The 19,202-nt window shown below is 57.7% G+C and overlaps 1 protein-coding gene across 1 annotated transcript in view; it reads left to right on the forward strand.

The window, feature by feature from the left end:
• Positions 1-6,441: 6,441 nt before the first annotated feature.
• Positions 6,442-19,202, forward strand: part of slc18a2 (solute carrier family 18 member 2) — an 81,565-nt gene continuing 68,804 nt past the window's right edge. Inside the window, exons 1-5 of the mRNA XM_072432250.1 lie at positions 6,442-6,603; positions 9,803-10,112; positions 11,831-11,889; positions 11,960-12,043; positions 14,273-14,365. Of these exons, the coding sequence (XP_072288351.1) occupies positions 6,480-6,603; positions 9,803-10,112; positions 11,831-11,889; positions 11,960-12,043; positions 14,273-14,365 (670 nt within the window). The 5' untranslated portion in view covers positions 6,442-6,479. The remainder of the gene's footprint in view (positions 6,604-9,802; positions 10,113-11,830; positions 11,890-11,959; positions 12,044-14,272; positions 14,366-19,202) is intronic.

Consider the following 19,202-nt stretch of genomic DNA (forward strand, 5'->3'; position numbering starts at 1 on the left):
TTGGCTCCGCCCACTGGTCTTCCTCATCGCTCAGGAACCTTAGAGCAACAGTCTGCTCCTCAGCATCAGCACAGAGGGTCTGAACCAGGACTAAACCAGGACTAAACCAGGTCTGAACCAGGACTAAACCAGGACTAAACCAGGTCTGAACCAGGACTAAACCAGGTCTAAACCAGGACTAAACCAGGTCTGAACCAGGACTAAACCAGGTCTAAACCAGGACTAAACCAGGTCTAAACCAGGACTAAACCAGGTCTGAACCAGGACTAAACCAGGTCTAAACCAGGACTAAACCAGGACTAAACCAGGTCTGAACCAGGACTAAACCAGGTCTAAACCAGGACTAAACCAGGTCTGAACCAGGACTAAACCAGGTCTAAACCAGGACTAAACCAGGTCTAAACCAGGACTAAACCAGGTCTGAACCAGGACTAAACCAGGTCTAAACCAGGACTAAACCAGGTCTGAACCAGGACTAAACCAGGTCTAAACCAGGACTAAACCAGGTCTGAACCAGGACTAAACCAGGTCTAAACCAGGACTAAACCAGGACTAAACCAGGTCTGAACCAGGACTAAACCAGGTCTAAACCAGGACTAAACCAGGTCTGAACCAGGACTAAACCAGGTCTAAACCAGGACTAAACCAGGACTAAACCAGGTCTGAACCAGGACTAAACCAGGTCTAAACCAGGACTAAACCAGGACTAAACCAGGTCTGAACCAGGACTAAACCAGGTCTGAACCAGGACTAAACCAGGACTAAACCAGGACTAAACCGGGACTAAACCAGGACTAAACCAGGTCTGAACCAGGACTAAACCAGGACTAAACCGGGACTAAACCAGGACTAAACCAGGTCTGAACCAGGACTAAACCGGGACTAAACCAGGACTAAACCAGGTCTGAACCAGGACTAAACCAGGACTAAACCGGGACTAAACCAGGACTAAACCAGGTCTGAACCAGGACTAAACCGGGACTAAACCGGGACTAAACCAGGACTAAACCAGGTCTAAACTAGGACTAAACCAGGACTAAACCAGGTCTGAACCAGGATAAACTGAGGATTTAACCCGGACTAAGAACAGGTCTTAACTGTGCATTTTTCGGACTAAAAAAGCTCCAAACCAGGACAACAATAATTTGTATTTTTTTGCCCTCTGTTTTTGAAAAGTTTTTTGAGATTTTTGGACATTTACATTTTTTTTGTGTGAAATCCTCTGTGGATTTTTATTCCGACTTTTTGCCAGAGTTTTTGTCTTTTGTTCCTCAGATTTTCTTTTTTGCCTTTTTCCTCAGGTTTGTGTGTTTTCCCTGATTTGTGCATTTTCCCTCTGATTTGTGCGTTTTTGCATCTGATTTGTGCATTTTCTTTTTTATATTTGCATTTTCCCTGAGATTTGTGCGTTTTCCATCAGAGTTTGTGTGTTTTCCCTCAGATTGTGCGCCTCCCTGAGATTCGTGCGCCTCCCTCAGATTCATGCACCTCCCCCAGATTTGTGCGCCTCCCTCAGATTCATGCGCTTCCCTGAGATTATTGCGCCTCCATCAGATTTGTGCACCTCCCTCAGATTCATGCACCTCCCTGAGATTCGTGCGCCTCCCTGAGATTTGTGCGCCTCCCTCGGATTTGTGCGTTTTCCCTCAGATTTGTGCGCCTCCCCCAGATTTGTGCGCCTCCCTCAGATTCATGCCCCTCCCTCAGACTTGTGCTCCTCCCTCACATTCGTGCCCCTCCCTCAGACTTGTGCTCCTCCCTCACATTCGTGCCCCTCCCTCAGAGTTTGTGCGTTTTCCCTCAGATTTGTGCGCCTCCCACAGATTTGTGCGCCTCCAGCAGATTTGTACGTTTTCCCTCAGATTCGAGCACCTCCCTCACATTTTTGCTCCTCCCTCAGACTCGTGCTCCTTCCTCATATTCATCCACCTCCCTCACACTCGTGCTGCTCCCTCACATTCGTGCTCCTCCCTCAGACTCGTGCTCCTCCCTCAAATTCTTTCTCCTCCCTCACATTCGTGCCCCTCCCTCAGACTTGTGCTCCTCCCTCACACTCGTGCTCCTCCCTCACATTCGTGCTCCTCCATCAGACTTGTGCTCCTCCCTAACACTCATGCTCCTCCCTCAGATTCGTGCACCTCCCTCAGATTCGTGTTCCTCCCTCACATTTGTGCTCCTACCTCAGACTCGTGCTCCTCCCTCACATTCGTGCTCCTCCTTCAGACTCGTGCCCCTCCCTCAAACTCGTGCGCCTCCCTCACATTCGTGCTCCTCCTTCAGACTCGTGCGCCTCCCTCAGACTCCTGCTCCTCCCTCACATTCGTGTTCCTCCCTTAGACTCGTGTGCCACCCTCAGACTCGTGCTCCTCCCTGACATTCGTGCTCCTCCCTCAGACTCGTGCTCCTCCCTCACATTCGTGCTCCTCCTTCAGACTCGTGCGCCTCCCTCACACTCGTGGTCCTCCCTCACATTCGTGCTCCTCCCTCAGAATCGTGCTCCTCCCTCACACTTGTGTTCGTCCCTCAGACTCCTGCGCCTCCCTCAAATTCGCGTTAATCCCTCAAACTCGTGTTCCTCCCTCACATTCGTGTTTCTCCCTCACACACGTGCTCCTCCCACAGACTCGTGCGCCTCCCTCAGACTCGTGCGCCTCCCTCAGACTCCTGCTCCTCCCTCATATTCGTGTTCCTCCCTCACTTTCATTCTCCTCCCTCAGACTCCTGCTCCTCCCTCAGATTCTTTGTCCTCCCTCACATTTGTGCTCCTCCGTCACATTCGTACTCCTCCCTCACATTTGTGCTCCTCCCTCAGATTCGTGCACCTCCCTCAGATTCGTGTTCCTCCCTCACATTTGTGCTCCTACCTCAGACTCGTGCTCCTCCCTCACATTCGTGCTCCTCCTTCAGACTCGTGCCCCTCCCTCAAACTCGTGCGCCTCCCTCACATTCGTGCTCCTCCTTCAGACTCGTGCGCCTCCCTCAGACTCCTGCTCCTCCCTCACATTCGTGTTCCTCCCTTAGACTCGTGTGCCACCCTCAGACTCGTGCTCCTCCCTGACATTCGTGCTCCTCCCTCAGACTCGTGCTCCTCCCTCACATTCGTGCTCCTCCCACAGACTCGTGCGCCTCCCTCAGACTCGTGCGCCTCCCTCAGACTCCTGCTCCTCCCTCATATTCGTGTTCCTCCCTCACTTTCATTCTCCTCCCTCAGACTCCTGCTCCTCCCTCAGATTCTTTGTCCTCCCTCACATTTGTGCTCCTCCGTCACATTCGTACTCCTCCCTCACATTTGTGCTCCTCCATCAGACTTGTGCTCCACCCTCACATTCGTGCTCTTCCCCCAGATTTTTGCTCAACCCCCAGATTGTTGCTCCTCCCTCACACTCGTGCTCCTCCCTCAGACTCGTGACCTCCCTCAGACTCGTGCTCCTTCCTCACATTTGTGCTCCTACCTCAGACTTGTGCTCCTCCCTCAGATTCGTGCTCCTCCCTCACATTCGTGCTCCTCCCTCATATTCTAGCTCCTCCCTCATATTCTAGCTCCTCCCTCACATTCGTACTCCTCCCTCACATTTGTTCTCCTCCATCAGACTTGTGCTCCTCCCTTACATTCGTTCTCCTCCCTCATATTCCTGTTCCTCCCTCAAATTCGTAAATTCGTCCTCCTCTGTAAGATTATTTCTCCTCCCCCAGATTCTTTCTACTCCCTCACACTAGTGCTCCTCCCTCATATTCATGCTCCTCCCTCATATTTGTTCTCCACTCTCAGACTCCTGCTCCTCCCTCATACTTGTGCTCCTCCCTCAGACCCCTGCTCCTCCCTCATATTCGTGCACCTCCCTCAGATTCGTGTTCCTCCCTCACATTTGTGCTCCTTCCTCAGACTCCTGCGCCTCCCTCACACCTTGGGCACGTCTCTGCAGCGTTTCCGTGTCGATGGCGCTGGAGTCTCTCGTGCTCCTCCCTCACATTCGTGCTCCTCCCTCAAACTCGTGCGCCTCCCTCACATTCGTGCTCCTCCCTCAGACTTCCACTCCTCCCTTATATTCGTGTTCCTCCCTCACATTCATGCTCCTCCCTCACATTCGTGCTCCTCCCCCAGATTTTTGCTCAACCCCCAGATTGTTGCTCCTCCCTCACACTCGTGCTCCTCCCTCAGACTCGTGACCTCCCTCAGATTCGTGCTCCTCCCTCACATTTTTGCTCCTCCCTCAGACTCGTGCTCCTCCCTCACATTTTTGCTCCTCCCTCAGACTTGTGCTCCTCCCTCAGATTCGTGCGCCTCCCTCAGATTATCGCTCCTCCCTCAAATTCTTGCTCCTCCCTCACATTCGTGCTCCTCCCTCATATTCTAGCTCCTCCCTCACATTCGTACTCCTCCCTCACATTTGTGCTCCTCCATCAGACTTGTGCTCCACCCTCACATTCGTGCTCCTCCCCCAGATTTTTGCTCAACCCCCAGATTGTTGCTCCTCCCTCACACTCGTGCTCCTCCCTCAGACTCGTGACCTCCCTCAGATTCGTGCTCCTCCCTCACATTTTTGCTCCTCCCTCAGACTCGTGCTCCTTCCTCACATTTGTGCTCCTACCTCAGACTTGTGCTCCTCCCTCAGATTATCGCTCCTCCCTCAAATTCTAGCTCCTCCCTCACATTCGTGCTCCTCCCTCATATTCTAGCTCCTCCCTCACATTCGTGCTCCTCCCTCATATTCTAGCTCCTCCCTCACATTCGTGCTCCTCCCTCATATTCTAGCTCCTCCCTCATATTCTAGCTCCTCCCTCACATTCGTACTCCTCCCTCACATTTGTTCTCCTCCATCAGACTTGTGCTCCTCCCTTACATTCGTTCTCCTCCCTCATATTCCTGTTCCTCCCTCAAATTCGTAAATTCGTCCTCCTCTGTAAGATTATTTCTCCTCCCCCAGATTCTTTCTACTCCCTCACACTAGTGCTCCTCCCTCATATTCATGCTCCTCCCTCATATTTGTGCTCCACTCTCAGACTCCTGCTCCTCCCTCATACTTGTGCTCCTCCCTCAGACCCCTGCTCCTCCCTCATATTCGTGCACCTCCCTCAGATTCGTGTTCCTCCCTCACATTTGTGCTCCTTCCTCAGACTCCTGCGCCTCCCTCACACCTTGGGCACGTCTCTGCAGCGTTTCCGTGTCGATGGCGCTGGAGTCTCTCGTGCTCCTCCCTCACATTCGTGCTCCTCCCTCAAACTCGTGCACCTCCCTCACATTCGTGCTCCTCCCTCAGACTTCCACTCCTCCCTTATATTCGTGTTCCTCCCTCACATTCATGCTCCTCCCTCACATTCATGCTCCTCCCTCAGACACGTGCTCCTCCCTCACATACGTGCCCCTCCCTTACACTCCTGCGCCTCCCTCAGACTCGTGCACCTCCCTCACACTCGTGCTCCTCCCTCACATTCACGCTCCTCCCTCAGACTCGTGCTCCTCCCTCAGACTCGTGCTCCTCCCTCACATACGTGCCCCTCCCTTACACTCGTGCGCCTCCCTGACACTCGTGCGCCTACCTCACACTCCTGCTCCTTCCTCAAATTCGTGCGCCTCCCTCACACTCGTGTTCCTCCCTCACACTCGAGCTCCTTCCTCAGACTCGTGCGCCTCCTTCAGACTCCTGCTCCTCCCCCACATTCGTGTTCCTCCCTCACATTCATTCTCCTCCCTCAGACTCCTGCGCCTCCCTCACACCTTGGGCATGTCTCTGCAGCGTTTCCGTGTCGATGGCGCTGGAGTCTCTCGTGCTCCTCCCTCACATACGTGCCCCTCCCTTACACTCGTGCGCCTCCCTCACACTCCTGCTCCTTCCTCACATTCGTGCTCCTCCCTCAGACTCGTGCTCCTCCCTCAGAATCCTGCTCCTCCCTGACATTTGTGCTCCTCCCTCAGATTCGTGCACCTCCCTCAGAGTCATGTTCCTTCCTCACACTCGTGCTCCTCCCTCAGACTCGTGCTCCTCCCTCACACTCGTGCTCCTCCCTCAGACTCGTGCTCCTCCCTCAGACTCGTGCTCCTCCCTGACATTCGTGCTCCTCCCTCACATTCGTGCTCCTCCCTCAGACTCGTGCTCCTCCCTCACATTCGTGCTCCTCCCTCAGACTCGTGCTCCTCCCTCACATTCGTGCTCCTCCCTCACATTCGTGCTCCTCCCTCAGACTCGTGCTCCTTCCTCACATTCGTGCTCCTCCCTCAGACTCGTGCTCCTTCCTCACATTCGTGCTCCTCCCTCAGACTCGTGCTCCTTCCTCACATTCGTGCTCCTCCCTCAGACTCGTGCTCCTTCCTCACATTCGTGCTCCTCCCTCAGACTCGTGCTCCTTCCTCACATTCGTGCTCCTCCCTCAGACTCGTGCTCCTTCCTCACATTTGTGTTTTCCCTCACACCTGTGCTCCTCCCTCAGACTCCTGCTCCTCCCTCACACCTTGGGCACGTCTCTGCAGCGTTTCCGTGGCGATGGCGCTGGAGTCTCTCTGCTGGCTGCGACAGTGGCTTCGTGAGGAGCACCGGTCCAGGAAGCTGATCCTGTTCATCGTGTTCGTGGCTCTGCTGCTGGACAACATGCTCATGACCGTCGTGGGTGAGTTTCAATCTGAAGCTCCTGCTCACACCCTTTATGAAGAACGTCTCAATAACGTGTTTAGGATTATTCTGACCCAACTTCTATTCAAAGTGCCATTGATTGTTTTGTTTGGTTCCTGGTTCCTCTGCCCTGACGCCTAAGACTCCTGTGTCGTTCTGCTTTCTGCTTCCTGCTTCTTGCGACACCACCCTCATCCTCATCGCCATGACGACACCACCCTCATCCTCATCGGGCTCATATGGGACAGGGATGAGGAGCTGTAACAACCCAGAGCCCCCCCCACCATCACCAGGACCTCAAGTGGGAGGAGCCTCCATCACCAGGACCTCAAGTGAGAGGAGCCTCCATCACCAGGACCTCAAGTGAGAGAAGTGGGAGGAGCCTCCATCACCAGGACCTCAAGTGAGAGGAGCCTCCATCACCAGGACCTCAAGTGGGAGGAGCCACCACCACCAGGACCTCAAGTGGGAGGAGCCACCACCACCAGGACCTCAAGTGGGAGGAGCCTCCATCACCAGGACCTCAAGTGGGAGGAGCCTCCATCACCAGGACCTCAAGTGAGAGGAGCCTCCATCACCAGGACCTCAAGTGGGAGGAGCCACCACCACCAGGACCTCAAGTGGGAGGAGCCTCCATCACCAGGACCTCAAGTGAGAGGAGCCTCCATCACCAGGACCTCAAGTGGGAGGAGCCACCACCACCAGGACCTCAAGTGAGAGAAGTGGGAGGAGCCACCACCACCAGGACCTCAAGTGGGAGGAGCCACCACCACCAGGACCTCAAGTGGGAGGAGCCACCACCACCAGGACCTCAAGTGGGAGGAGCCACCATCACCAGGACCTCAAGTGGGAGGAGCCTCCATCACCAGGACCTCAAGTGGGAGGAGCCTCCATCACCAGGACCTCAAGTGGGAGGAGCCACCACCACCAGGACCTCAAGTGGGAGGAGCCACCACCACCAGGACCTCAAGTGGGAGGAGCCTCCACCACCAGGACCTCAAGTGGGAGGAGCCACCACCACCAGGACCTCAAGTGGGAGGAGCCACCATCACCAGGACCTCAAGTGGGAGGAGCCTCCATCACCAGGACCTCAAGTGGGAGGAGCCTCCATCACCAGGACCTCAAGTGGGAGGAGCCTCCATCACCAGGACCTCAAGTGGGAGGAGCCACCATCACCAGGACCTCAAGTGGGAGGAGCCACCACCACCAGGACCTCAAGTGGGAGGAGCCTCCATCACCAGGACCTCAAGTGAGAGAAGTGGGAGGAGCCTCCATCACCAGGACCTCAAGTGAGAGAAGTGGGAGGAGCCTCCATCACCAGGACCTCAAGTGGGAGGAGCCACCACCACCAGGACCTCAAGTGGGAGGAGCCACCATCACCAGGACCTCCAGTGGGAGGAGCCACCACCACCAGGACCTCAAGTGGGAGGAGCCACCATCACCAGGACTTCAAGTGGGAGGAGCCTCTATCACCAGGACCTCAAGTGGGAGGAGCCTCCATCACCAGGACCTCAAGTGGGAGGAGCCACCACCACCAGGACCTCAAGTGGGAGGAGCCTCCATCACCAGGACCTCAAGTGGGAGGAGCCTCCATCACCAGGACCTCAAGTGGGAGGAGCCTCCATCACCAGGACCTCAAGTGGGAGGAGCCACCACCACCAGGACCTCAAGTGGGAGGAGCCTCCATCACCAGGACCTCAAGTGGGAGGAGCCACCACTACCAGGACCTCAAGTGGGAGGAGCCACCACCACCAGGACCTCAAGTGGGAGGAGCCTCCACCACCAGGACCTCAAGTGGGAGGAGCCACCACGACCAGGACCTCAAGTGGGAGGAGCCACCATCACCAGGACCTCAAGTGGGAGGAGCCTCCATCACCAGGACCTCAAGTGGGAGGAGCCTCCATCACCAGGACCTCAAGTGGGAGGAGCCTCCATCACCAGGACCTCAAGTGGGAGGAGCCTCCATCAGCTCCAGCAGAGGATGTTCTTCCTGCAGCAGCTGAAGAAAGACAAGATGATGATGGAGCAGTTCTACACGACCATCACCTCCTCCATCACCTCCTCCCTCACCTCCTCCTCCACCACCTCCTCCATCACCTCCTCCCTCACCTCCTCCTCCACCACCTCCTCCACCACCTCCTCCACCACCTCCTCCATCACCTCCTCCCTCACCTCCTCCTCCACCACCTCCTCCACCACCTCCTCCACCACCTCCTCCATCACCTCCTCCCTCACCTCCTCCTCCACCACCTCCTCTATCACCTCCTCCATCACCTCCTCCCTCACTTCCTCCATCACCTCCTCCTCCACCACCTCCTCCACCACCTCCTCTATCACCTCCTCCATCACCTCCTCCACCACCTCCTCCACCACCTCCTCTATCACCTCCTCCATCACCTCCTCCATCACCTCCTACATCACCTCCTCTATCACCTCCTCCCTCACTTCCTCCATCACCTCCTCCATCACCTCCTCCACCACCTCCTCTATCACCTCCTCCATCACCTCCTCCATCACCTCCTCCATCACCTCCTCCACCACCTCCTCTATCACCTCCTCCATCACCTCCTCCATCACCTCCTCCATCACCGTACGGTAGGCTGGAGCCACAGACAGGGAAAAACAGAGACTACAGCGCCCTCTAATGAGAAGATGATCAGCTGCAGGAGGCCACTCCCCTCAGGAGGAGGCCACTCCCCTCAGGAGGAGGCCACTCCCCTCAGGAGGAGGCCACTCCCCTCAGGAGGAGGCCACTCCCCTCAGGAGGAGGCCACTCCCCTCATGACTCATGAACACTTCTTAATCACTGTCACTTTCTGCTCTTCATCTGTAACTGAACTGTTCATTTTTTGAATATTAAGCCTTTTTATTTTCATCCTTTATTAGATTTAAATTGTTTCTATTTGTTTTATCTTTGTTCATTTGTTTCATGTTGAATCAGGACAAGTTCCTCTGTTTGTGAAATCTGTTCATTGACAATGAGAATAAACCTTTTCTGGTTCTGGTTCTGATCATGGTTCTGATTATGGTTCTGATTATGGTTCTGATCATGGTTCTGGTTCTGGTTCTGATTATGGTTCTGATTATGGTTCTGATTATGGTTCTGATTATGGTTCTGATTATGGTTCTGGTTCTGGTTCTGATTATGGTTCTGATTATGGTTCTGATTATGGTTCTGGTTCTGGTTCTCGTTACAGTTCCCATAATCCCAAACTACTTGTATCAGTTGGACAAACCTGAACCTGCTCAGAACATCAGCTCCTCCGGATCCTTCCAGAACATCGTGTCTCTGTACGACAACAGTGTCAAGTCGTCCTCGTCCAACTCCTCGCTCTCCACGGGCCCCAGTCCGAGTCCTGACCCAGGCCCCGTCCAGGGAAACGCCTCGGACTGTCCCCTGTCCCGCTCCAGTCTGGTCAACGAGAACGTCAAAGTGGGACTGCTCTTCGCCTCCAAAGCCACGGTCCAGCTCATCACCAACCCTTTCATTGGCCCTCTGACCAACAGGTGAGGGCGGGGCCACGGGGCCAGGGGGCCACGCCCCTCACACACACTAGCTTTAGCCACGCCCCTCACACACACTAGCTTTAGCCACGCCCCTCACACACACTAGCTTTAGCCACGCCCCTCACACACACTAGCTTTAGCCACGCCCCTCACACACGTCAGAATTGTGGTGCCGTAAGTGGCTCTGGCTCTTCGGGCTGAACGCTTCATTTGCCTTGACTCGTCCTTGTCGTCGTGACTCACACACAAAGACACAACATTCACTCAAACGGGGAATAAAGAGGAGAAGCAGGTCTGAATGTGGACTCATGTGGACGGGAGGGCATCCGACACACAGGAGGACGTGCCCAGGCGTTATGTAAATGTGGCTCGTTGCGATGGTGTGATTTGATGCATAAAACAGAACCAGGAAGTGCGCGTTTGTGTTTTAAACCTGATTAATCAGAAAACATCAATCCAGCTTTAAACGTCGTCTGTCAAGAGCGGTCAAGAGGACGAAGAACATGAGTCTGACTTTATCACGTTATGAACATCTGGGCCTGAAGCAGGCGCCAAGACCAGACCATCCATGGTCCTGTTTGGACCTGGTTTAGTCCTGCTTTAGTCCTAGTTTAGCCCTGGTTTAGTTCTGGTTTAGCCCTGCTTTAGTCCTGGTTTAGTCCTGGTTTAGTCCTGGTTTAGCCCTGGTTTAGTCCTGGTTTAGTCCTGGTTTAGTCCTGGTTTAGTCCTAGTTTAGTCCTAGTTTAGTCCTAGTTTAGTCCTAGTTTAGACCTGGTTTAGTCCTGGTTTAGTCCTGGTTTAGTCCTGGTTTAGTCCTGGTTTAGCCCTGGTTTAGCCCTGGCTTAGTCCTGGTTTAGTCCTGGTTTAGTCCTGGTTTAGTCCTGGTTTAGTCCTGGTTTAGCCCTGGTTTAGTCCTGGTTTAGCCCTGGTTTAGTCCTGGCTTAGTCCTGGCTTAGTCCTGGTTTAGTCCTGGTTTAGTCCTGGTTTAGTCCTGGTTTAGCCCTGGTTTAGTCCTGGTTTAGCCCTGGTTTAGTCCTGGTTTAGTCCTGGTTTAGTCCTGGTTTAGCCCTGGTTTAGTCCTGGCTTAGTCCTGGTTTAGTCCTGGTTTAGTCCTGGTTTAGCCCTGGTTTAGTCCTGGCTTAGTCCTGGTTTAGTCCTGGTTTAGTCCTGGTTTAGTCCTGGTTTAGTCCTGGTTTAGCCCTGGTTTAGTCCTGGTTTAGCCCTGGTTTAGTCCTGGCTTAGTCCTGGCTTAGTCCTGGTTTAGTCCTGGTTTAGTCCTGGTTTAGTCCTGGTTTAGTCCTGGTTTAGCCCTGGTTTAGTCCTGGTTTAGCCCTGGTTTAGTCCTGGTTTAGTCCTGGTTTAGTCCTGGTTTAGCCCTGGTTTAGTCCTGGCTTAGTCCTGGTTTAGTCCTGGTTTAGTCCTGGTTTAGCCCTGGTTTAGTCCTGGCTTAGTCCTGGTTTAGTCCTGGTTTAGTCCTGGTTTAGTCCTGGTTTAGTCCTGGTTTAGCTCTGGTTTAGTCCTGGTTTAGCCCTGGTTTAGTCCTGGTTTAGTCCTGGTTTAGACCTGGTTTAGCCCTGGTTTAGCCCTGGTTTAGTCCTGGCTTAGTCCTGGTTTAGTCCTGGTTTAGTCCTGGTTTAGCCCTGGTTTAGTCCTGGTTTAGCCCTGGTTTAGCTCTGGTTTAGTCCTGGTTTAGTCCTCATTTGTGTCGTGTCTTGCAGGATCGGGTACCAGATCCCCATCTTTGCCGGCTTCTGCATCATGTTCCTGTCGACCATCAGTCGGTGTCTCTCGCTCACATTTAGTCCAGTTTGTCCTTTTTTCTCCTGAACGTCCTCTTTTCTCTGCAGTGTTCGCCTTTTCCTCCAGTTACGCTCTGCTGTTTCTGGCTCGATCTCTGCAGGGAGTCGGCTCCTCCTGCTCTTCGGTCGCAGGTAACACCTCGCTCAGGTGTCGCTCAGGCCTCGCTCAGGCCTCGCTCAGGCCTCGCTCAGGCCTCGCTCAGGCCTCGCTCAGGTGTCGCTCAGGTGTCGCTCAGGCCTCGCTCAGGTGTCGCTCAGGCCTCGCTCAGGTGTCGCTCAGGCCTCGCTCAGGTGTCGCTCAGGTGTCGCTCAGGCCTCGCTCAGGTGTCGCTCAGGCCTCGCTCAGGTGTCGCTCAGGTGTCGCTCAGGCCTCGCTCAGGTGTCGCTCAGGCCTCGCTCAGGTGTCGCTCAGGCCTCGCTCAGGTGTCGCTCAGGTGTCGCTCAGGCCTCGCTCAGGTGTCGCTCAGGCCTCGCTCAGGTGTCGCTCAGGTGTCGCTCAGGTGTCGCTCAGGCCTCGCTCAGGTGTCGCTCAGGCCTCGCTCAGGTGTCGCTCAGGTGTCGCTCAGGCCTCGCTCAGGTGTCGCTCAGGCCTCGCTCAGGTGTCGCTCAGGTGTCGCTCAGGCCTCGCTCAGGTGTCGCTCAGGCCTCGCTCAGGTGTCGCTCAGGCCTCGCTCAGGTGTCGCTCAGGTGTCGCTCAGGCCTCGCTCAGGTGTCGCTCAGGCCTCGCTCAGGTGTCGCTCAGGTGTCGCTCAGGCCTCGCTCAGGTGTCGCTCAGGCCTCGCTCAGGTGTCGCTCAGGTGTCGCTCAGGCCTCGCTCAGGTGTCGCTCAGGTGTCGCTCAGGCCTCGCTCAGGTGTCGCTCAGGTGTCGCTCAGGCCTCGCTCAGGTGTCGCTCAGGTGTCGCTCAGGCCTCGCTCAGGTGTCGCTCAGGCCTCGCTCAGGTGTCGCTCAGGTGTCGCTCAGGATTCGCTTAGGATTTGCTCAGGTGTCGCTCAGGCCTTGCTCAGGATTTGCTCAGGTGTCGCTCAGGCCTTGCTCAGGATTTGCTCAGGTGTCGCTCAGGTGTCGCTCAGGCCTCGCTCAGGATTCGCTCAGGTGTCGCTCAGGATTCGTTCAGATATCGCTCAGGTGTCGCTCAGGCCTCGCTCAGGTGTCGCTCAGGTGTCGCTCAGGATCCGCTCAGGTGTCGCTCAGGCCTCGCTCAGGTGTCGCTCAGGTGTCGCTCAGGCCTCGCTCAGGTGTCGCTCAGGATTCGCTCAGGATTTGCTCAGGTGTCGCTCAGGCCTTGCTCAGGATTTGCTCAGGTGTCGCTCAGGATTTGCTCAGGTGTCGCTCAGGCCTTGCTCAGGATTTGCTCAGGTGTCGCTCAGGTGTCGCTCAGGCCTCGCTCAGGATTCGCTCAGGTGTCGCTCAGGATTCGTTCAGATATCGCTCAGGTGTCGCTCAGGCCTCGCTCAGGATTTGCTCAGGTGTCGCTCAGGCCTCGCTCAGGATTCGCTCAGGTGTCGCTCATGATTTGCTCAGGCCTCGCTCAGGATTTGCTCAGGTGTCGCTCAGGCCTCGCTCAGGCCTCGCTCAGGATTCGCTCAGGTGTCGCTCAGGCCTCGCTCAGGATTCGCTCAGGTGTCGCTCAGGATTCGCTCAGGTGTCGCTCAGGCCTCGCTCAGGATTCGCTCAGGTGTCGCTCAGGCCTCGCTCAGGTGTCGCTCAGGTGTCGCTCAGGATTCGCTCAGGATTTGCTCAGGTGTCGCTCAGGCCTTGCTCAGGATTTGCTCAGGTGTCGCTCAGGTGTCGCTCAGGCCTCGCTCAGGATTCGCTCAGGTGTCGCTCAGGTGTCGCTCAGGCCTTGCTCAGGATTCTCTCAGGTGTCGCTCAGGCCTCGCTCAGGATTCGCTCAGGTGTCGCTCAGGATTTGCTCAGGTGTCGCTCAGGCCTCGCTCAGGATTTGCTCAGGTGTCACTCAGGTGTCGCTCAGGCCTCGCTCAGGATTTGCGCAGGCCTCGCTCAGGCCTCGCTCAGGATTCGCTCAGGTGTCGCTCAGGCCTCGCTCAGGCCTCGCTCAGGATCCGCTCAGGCCTCGCTCAGGCCTCGCTCAGGATTCGCTCAGGTGTCGCTCAGGATTCGCTCAGGTGTCGCTCAGGCCTCGCTCAGGATCCGCTCAGGTGTCGCTCAGGCCTTGCTCAGGATTCGCTCAGGTGTCGCTCAGGATCCGCTCAGGTGTCGCTCAGGCCTCGCTCAGGATCCGCTCAGGTGTCGCTCAGGCCTCGCTCAGGATCCGCTCAGGTGTCGCTCAGGATTTGCTCAGGATTCGCTCAGGTGTCGCTCAGACGTGGTTCACGTTCATGTTTCTTGAGCGTTTCAGGGATGGGGATGCTGGCGAGCGTTTACACAGACGATGAGGAAAGAGGACACGCCATTGGCATCGCTCTGGGCGGCCTGGCCATGGGCGTGCTCGGTCAGTTTTACGGAAAATTTAATTCCTTCATCTCCGACTCGTCTCTCCAACTCGTCTCCCACTCGTCTCCCCGACTCGTCTCTCCGACTCGTCCCCGACTCGTCTCCCCGACTCGTCTCTCCGACTCGTCTCCCCGACTCGTCTCTCCGACTCGTCTCCCCTACTCGTCCCCGACTCGTCTCCCCGACTCATCTCTCCGACTCGTCCCCGACTCGTCTCCCCGACTCGTCTCCCCGACTCGTCTCCCCCGACTCGTCTCTCCGACTCGTCCCCCCGACTCGTCTCAGCGACTCGTCTCCCCGACTCGTCTCCCCGACTCGTCTCCCCGACTCGTCTCTGACTCGTCTCCGACTCGTCTCTCTGACTCGTCTCCCACTCGTCTCCGACTTGTCTCCCCGACTCGTCCCCCCGACTCGTCTCAGCGACTCGTCTCCCCGACTCGTCTCCCCGACTCGTCTCCGACTCGTCTCTCCGACTCGTCTCCCACTCGTCTCCCACTCGTCTCCGACTCGTCTCACACTCGTCTCCGACTCGTCTCCCACTCGTCTCCGACTCGTCTCCGACTCGTCTCCGACTCGTCTCCGACTCGTCTCCCACTCGTCTCCGACTCGTCTCCCACTCGTCTCCCACTCGTCTCCGACTCGTCTCCGACTCGTCTCCGACTCGCCTCCCACTCGTCTCCCACTCGCCTCCGACTCGTCTCCGACTCGTCTCCCACTCGTCTCCCACTCGTCTCCCCGACTCGTCTCTCCGACTCGTCCCCGACTCGTCTCCCCGACTCGTCTCTCCGACTCGTCTCCCCGACTCGTCTCTCCGACTCGTCTCCCCTACTCGTCCCCGACTCGTCTCCCCGACTCATCTCTCCGACTCGTCCCCGACTCGTCTCCCCGACTCGTCTCCCCGACTCGTCTCCCCCGACTCGTCTCTCCGACTCGTCCCCCCGACTCGTCTCAGCGACTCGTCTCCCCGACTCGTCTCCCCGACTCGTCTCCCCGACTCGTCTCTGACTCGTCTCCGACTCGTCTCTCTGACTCGTCTCCCACTCGTCTCCGACTTGTCTCCCCGACTCGTCCCCCCGACTCGTCTCAGCGACTCGTCTCCCCGACTCGTCTCCCCGACTCGTCTCCGACTCGTCTCTCCGACTCGTCTCCCACTCGTCTCCCACTCGTCTCCGACTCGTCTCACACTCGTCTCCGACTCGTCTCCCACTCGTCTCCGACTCGTCTCCGACTCGTCTCCGACTCGTCTCCCACTCGTCTCCGACTCGTCTCCCACTCGTCTCCCACTCGTCTCCGACTCGTCTCCGACTCGTCTCCGACTCGCCTCCCACTCGTCTCCCACTCGCCTCCGACTCGTCTCCGACTCGTCTCCCACTCGTCTCCCACTCGTCTCCCCGACTCGTCCCCCCGACTCGTCCCCCCGACTCGTCCCCCCGACTCGTCTCCCCGACTCGTCTCCCCGACTCGTGTCCGACTCGTCTCTCTGACTCGTCTCCCACTCGTCTCAGACTCGTCTCCCCGACTCGTCTCTCCGACTCGTCTCCCCGACTCGTCTCCCCGACTCGTCTCCCCGACTCGTCTCCCCGACTCGTCTCTCCGACTCGTCTCCCCGACTCGTCTCTGACTCGTCTCTGACTCGTCTCTGACTCGTCTCCCACTCGTCTCCGACTCGTCTCCGACTCGTCTCCCACTCGTCTCCCACTCGTCTCCGACTCGTCTCCCACTCGTCTCCGACTCGTCTCCCACTCGTCTCCCACTCGTCTCCGACTCGTCTCCGACTCGTCTCCCACTCGTCTCCCACTCGTCTCCGACTCGTCTCCGACTCGTCTCCCACTCGTCTCCCACTCGTCTCCGACTCGTCTCCGACTCGTCTCCGACTCGTCTCCCACTCGTCTCCCACTCGTCTCCGACTCGTCTCCCACTCGTCTCCCACTCATCTCCCACTCGTCTCCGACTCGTCTCCGACTCGTCTCCGACTCGTCTCCCACTCGTCTCCCACTCGTCTCCGACTCGTCTCCCACTCGTCTCCCACTCGTCTCCCACTCGTCTCCGACTCGTCTCCCACTCGTCTCACACTCGTCTCCGACTCGTCTCCGACTCGTCTCCGACTCGTCTCCGACTCGTCTCCGACTCGTCTCCCACTCGTCTCCCACTCGTCTCCCACTCGTCTCCGACTCGTCTCCCACTCGTCTCCCACTCGTCTCCCCCACTCGTCTCCGACTCGTCTCCGACTCGTCTCCCACTCGTCTCCGACTCGTCTCACACTCGTCTCCGACTCGTCTCCGACTCGTCTCCGACTCGTCTCCCACTCGTCTCCCACTCGTCTCCCACTCGTCTCCCACTCGTCTCCGACTCGTCTCCCACTCGTCTCCGACTCGTCTCCGACTCGTCTCCCCCACTCGTCTCCCACTCGTCTCCCACTCGTCTCCCACTCGTCTCCGACTCGTCTCCGACTCGTCTCCGACTCGTCTCCGACTCGTCTCCGACTCGTCTCCCCCACTCGTCTCCCACTCGTCTCCGACTCGTCTCCGACTCGTCTCCCCCACTCGTCTCCCACTCGTCTCCGACTCGTCTCCGACTCGTCTCCCCCACTCGTCTCCCACTCGTCTCCGACTCGTCTCCCACTCGTCTCCGACTCGTCTCCGACTCGTCTCCCACTCGTCTCCCACTCGTCTCCCACTCGTCTCCCACTCGTCTCCGACTCGTCTCCCACTCGTCTCCGACTCGTCTCCCCCACTCGTCTCCCACTCGTCTCCGACTCGTCTCCGACTCGTCTCCCACTCGTCTCCGACTCGTCTCCCCCACTCGTCTCCCACTCGTCTCCGACTCGTCTCCGACTCGTCTCCCACTCGTCTCCGACTCGTCTCCCACTCGTCTCCGACTCGTCTCACACTCGTCTCCGACTCGTCTCCGACTCGTCTCCCACTCGTCTCCCACTCGTCTCCCACTCGTCTCCGACTCGTCTCCGACTCGTCTCATACTCGTCTCCCACTCGTCTCCGACTCGTCTCCGACTCGTCTCCGACTCGTCTCCCACTCGTCTCCGACTCGTCTCCGACTCGTCTCCCACTCGTCTCCGACTCGTCTCCCCCACTCGTCTCCCACTCGTCTCCGACTCGTCTCCGACTCGTCTCCCACTCGTCTCCGACTCGTCTCACACTCGTCTCACACTCGTCTCCGACTCGTCTCCGACTCGTCTCCCCCACTCGTCTCCCACTCGTCTCCGACTCGTCTCCCACTCGTCTCCGACTCGTCTCCGACTCGTCTCCGACTCGTCTCCCCCACTCGTCTCCCACTCGTCTCCGACTCGTCTCCGACTCGTCTCCCACTCGTCTCCGACTCGTCTCCCACTCGTCTCCGACTCGTCTCCCACTCGTCTCCGACTCGTCTCACACTCGTCTCCGACTCGTCTCCGACTCGTCTCCCACTCGTCTCCCACTCGTCTCCGACTCGTCTCCGACTCGTCTCCCACTCGTCTCCGACTCGTCTCCCCCACTCGTCTCCCACTCGTCTCCGACTCGTCTCCCACTCGTCTCCGACTCGTCTCACACTCGTCTCCCACTCGTCTCCCACTCGTCTCCGACTCGTCTCCCACTCGTCTCCCACTCGTCTCCGACTCGTCTCCGACTCGTCTCCGACTCGTCTCCCACTCGTCTCCCACTCGTCTCCCACTCGTCTCCGACTCGTCTCCCCCACTCGTCTCCGACTCGTCTCCGACTCGTCTCCGACTCGTCTCCCCCACTCGTCTCCCACTCGTCTCCGACTCGTCTCCGACTCGTCTCCCACTCGTCTCCGACTCGTCTCCGACTCGTCTCCGACTCGTCTCACACTCGTCTCCGACTCGTCTCCGACTCGTCTCCGACTCGTCTCCCACTCGTCTCCGACTCGTCTCCGACTCGTCTCCGACTCGTCTCCCACTCGTCTCCGACTCGTCTCCGACTCGTCTCCGACTCGTCTCCCACTCGTCTCCGACTCGTCTCCGACTCGTCTCCCACTCGTCTCCGACTCGTCTCCGACTCGTCTCCCACTCGTCTCCGACTCGTCTCACACTCGTCTCACACTCGTCTCCGACTCGTCTCCGACTCGTCTCCCACTCGTCTCCCACTCGTCTCCCACTCGTCTCCGACTCGTCTCCCACTCGTCTCCGACTCGTCTCCGACTCGTCTCCCACTCGTCTCCCACTCGTCTCCGACTCGTCTCCGACTCGTCTCCGACTCGTCTCCCCCACTCGTCTCCCACTCGTCTCCGACTCGTCTCCGACTCGTCTCCGACTCGTCTCCGACTCGTCTCCCCCACTCGTCTCCCACTCGTCTCCGACTCGTCTCCGACTCGTCTCCGACTCGTCTCCCACTCGTCTCCCACTCGTCTCCGACTCGTCTCCCACTCGTCTCCGACTCGTCTCCCACTCGTCTCCCACTCGTCTCCGACTCGTCTCCCACTCGTCTCCGACTCGTCTCCGACTCGTCTCCCCCACTCGTCTCCCACTCGTCTCCGACTCGTCTCCGACTCGTCTCCCACTCGTCTCCGACTCGTCTCCCCCACTCGTCTCCCACTCGTCTCCGACTCGTCTCCGACTCGTCTCCCACTCGTCTCCGACTCGTCTCACACTCGTCTCACACTCGTCTCCGACTCGTCTCCGACTCGTCTCCGACTCGTCTCCGACTCGTCTCCCCCACTCGTCTCCCACTCGTCTCCGACTCGTCTCCGACTCGTCTCCGACTCGTCTCCCACTCGTCTCCGACTCGTCTCCCACTCGTCTCCCACTCGTCTCCCACTCGTCTCCCACTCGTCTCCGACTCGTCTCCGACTCGTCTCCGACTCGCCTCCCACTCGTCTCCC

This window comes from Eucyclogobius newberryi, unplaced genomic scaffold (genome assembly GCF_026437365.1).
Source record: "Eucyclogobius newberryi isolate DKJ021-1_F unplaced genomic scaffold, fEucNew1.0.hap1 SCAF_107, whole genome shotgun sequence".
NCBI classification, from domain to species: Eukaryota; Metazoa; Chordata; class Actinopteri; order Gobiiformes; family Gobiidae; genus Eucyclogobius; species Eucyclogobius newberryi.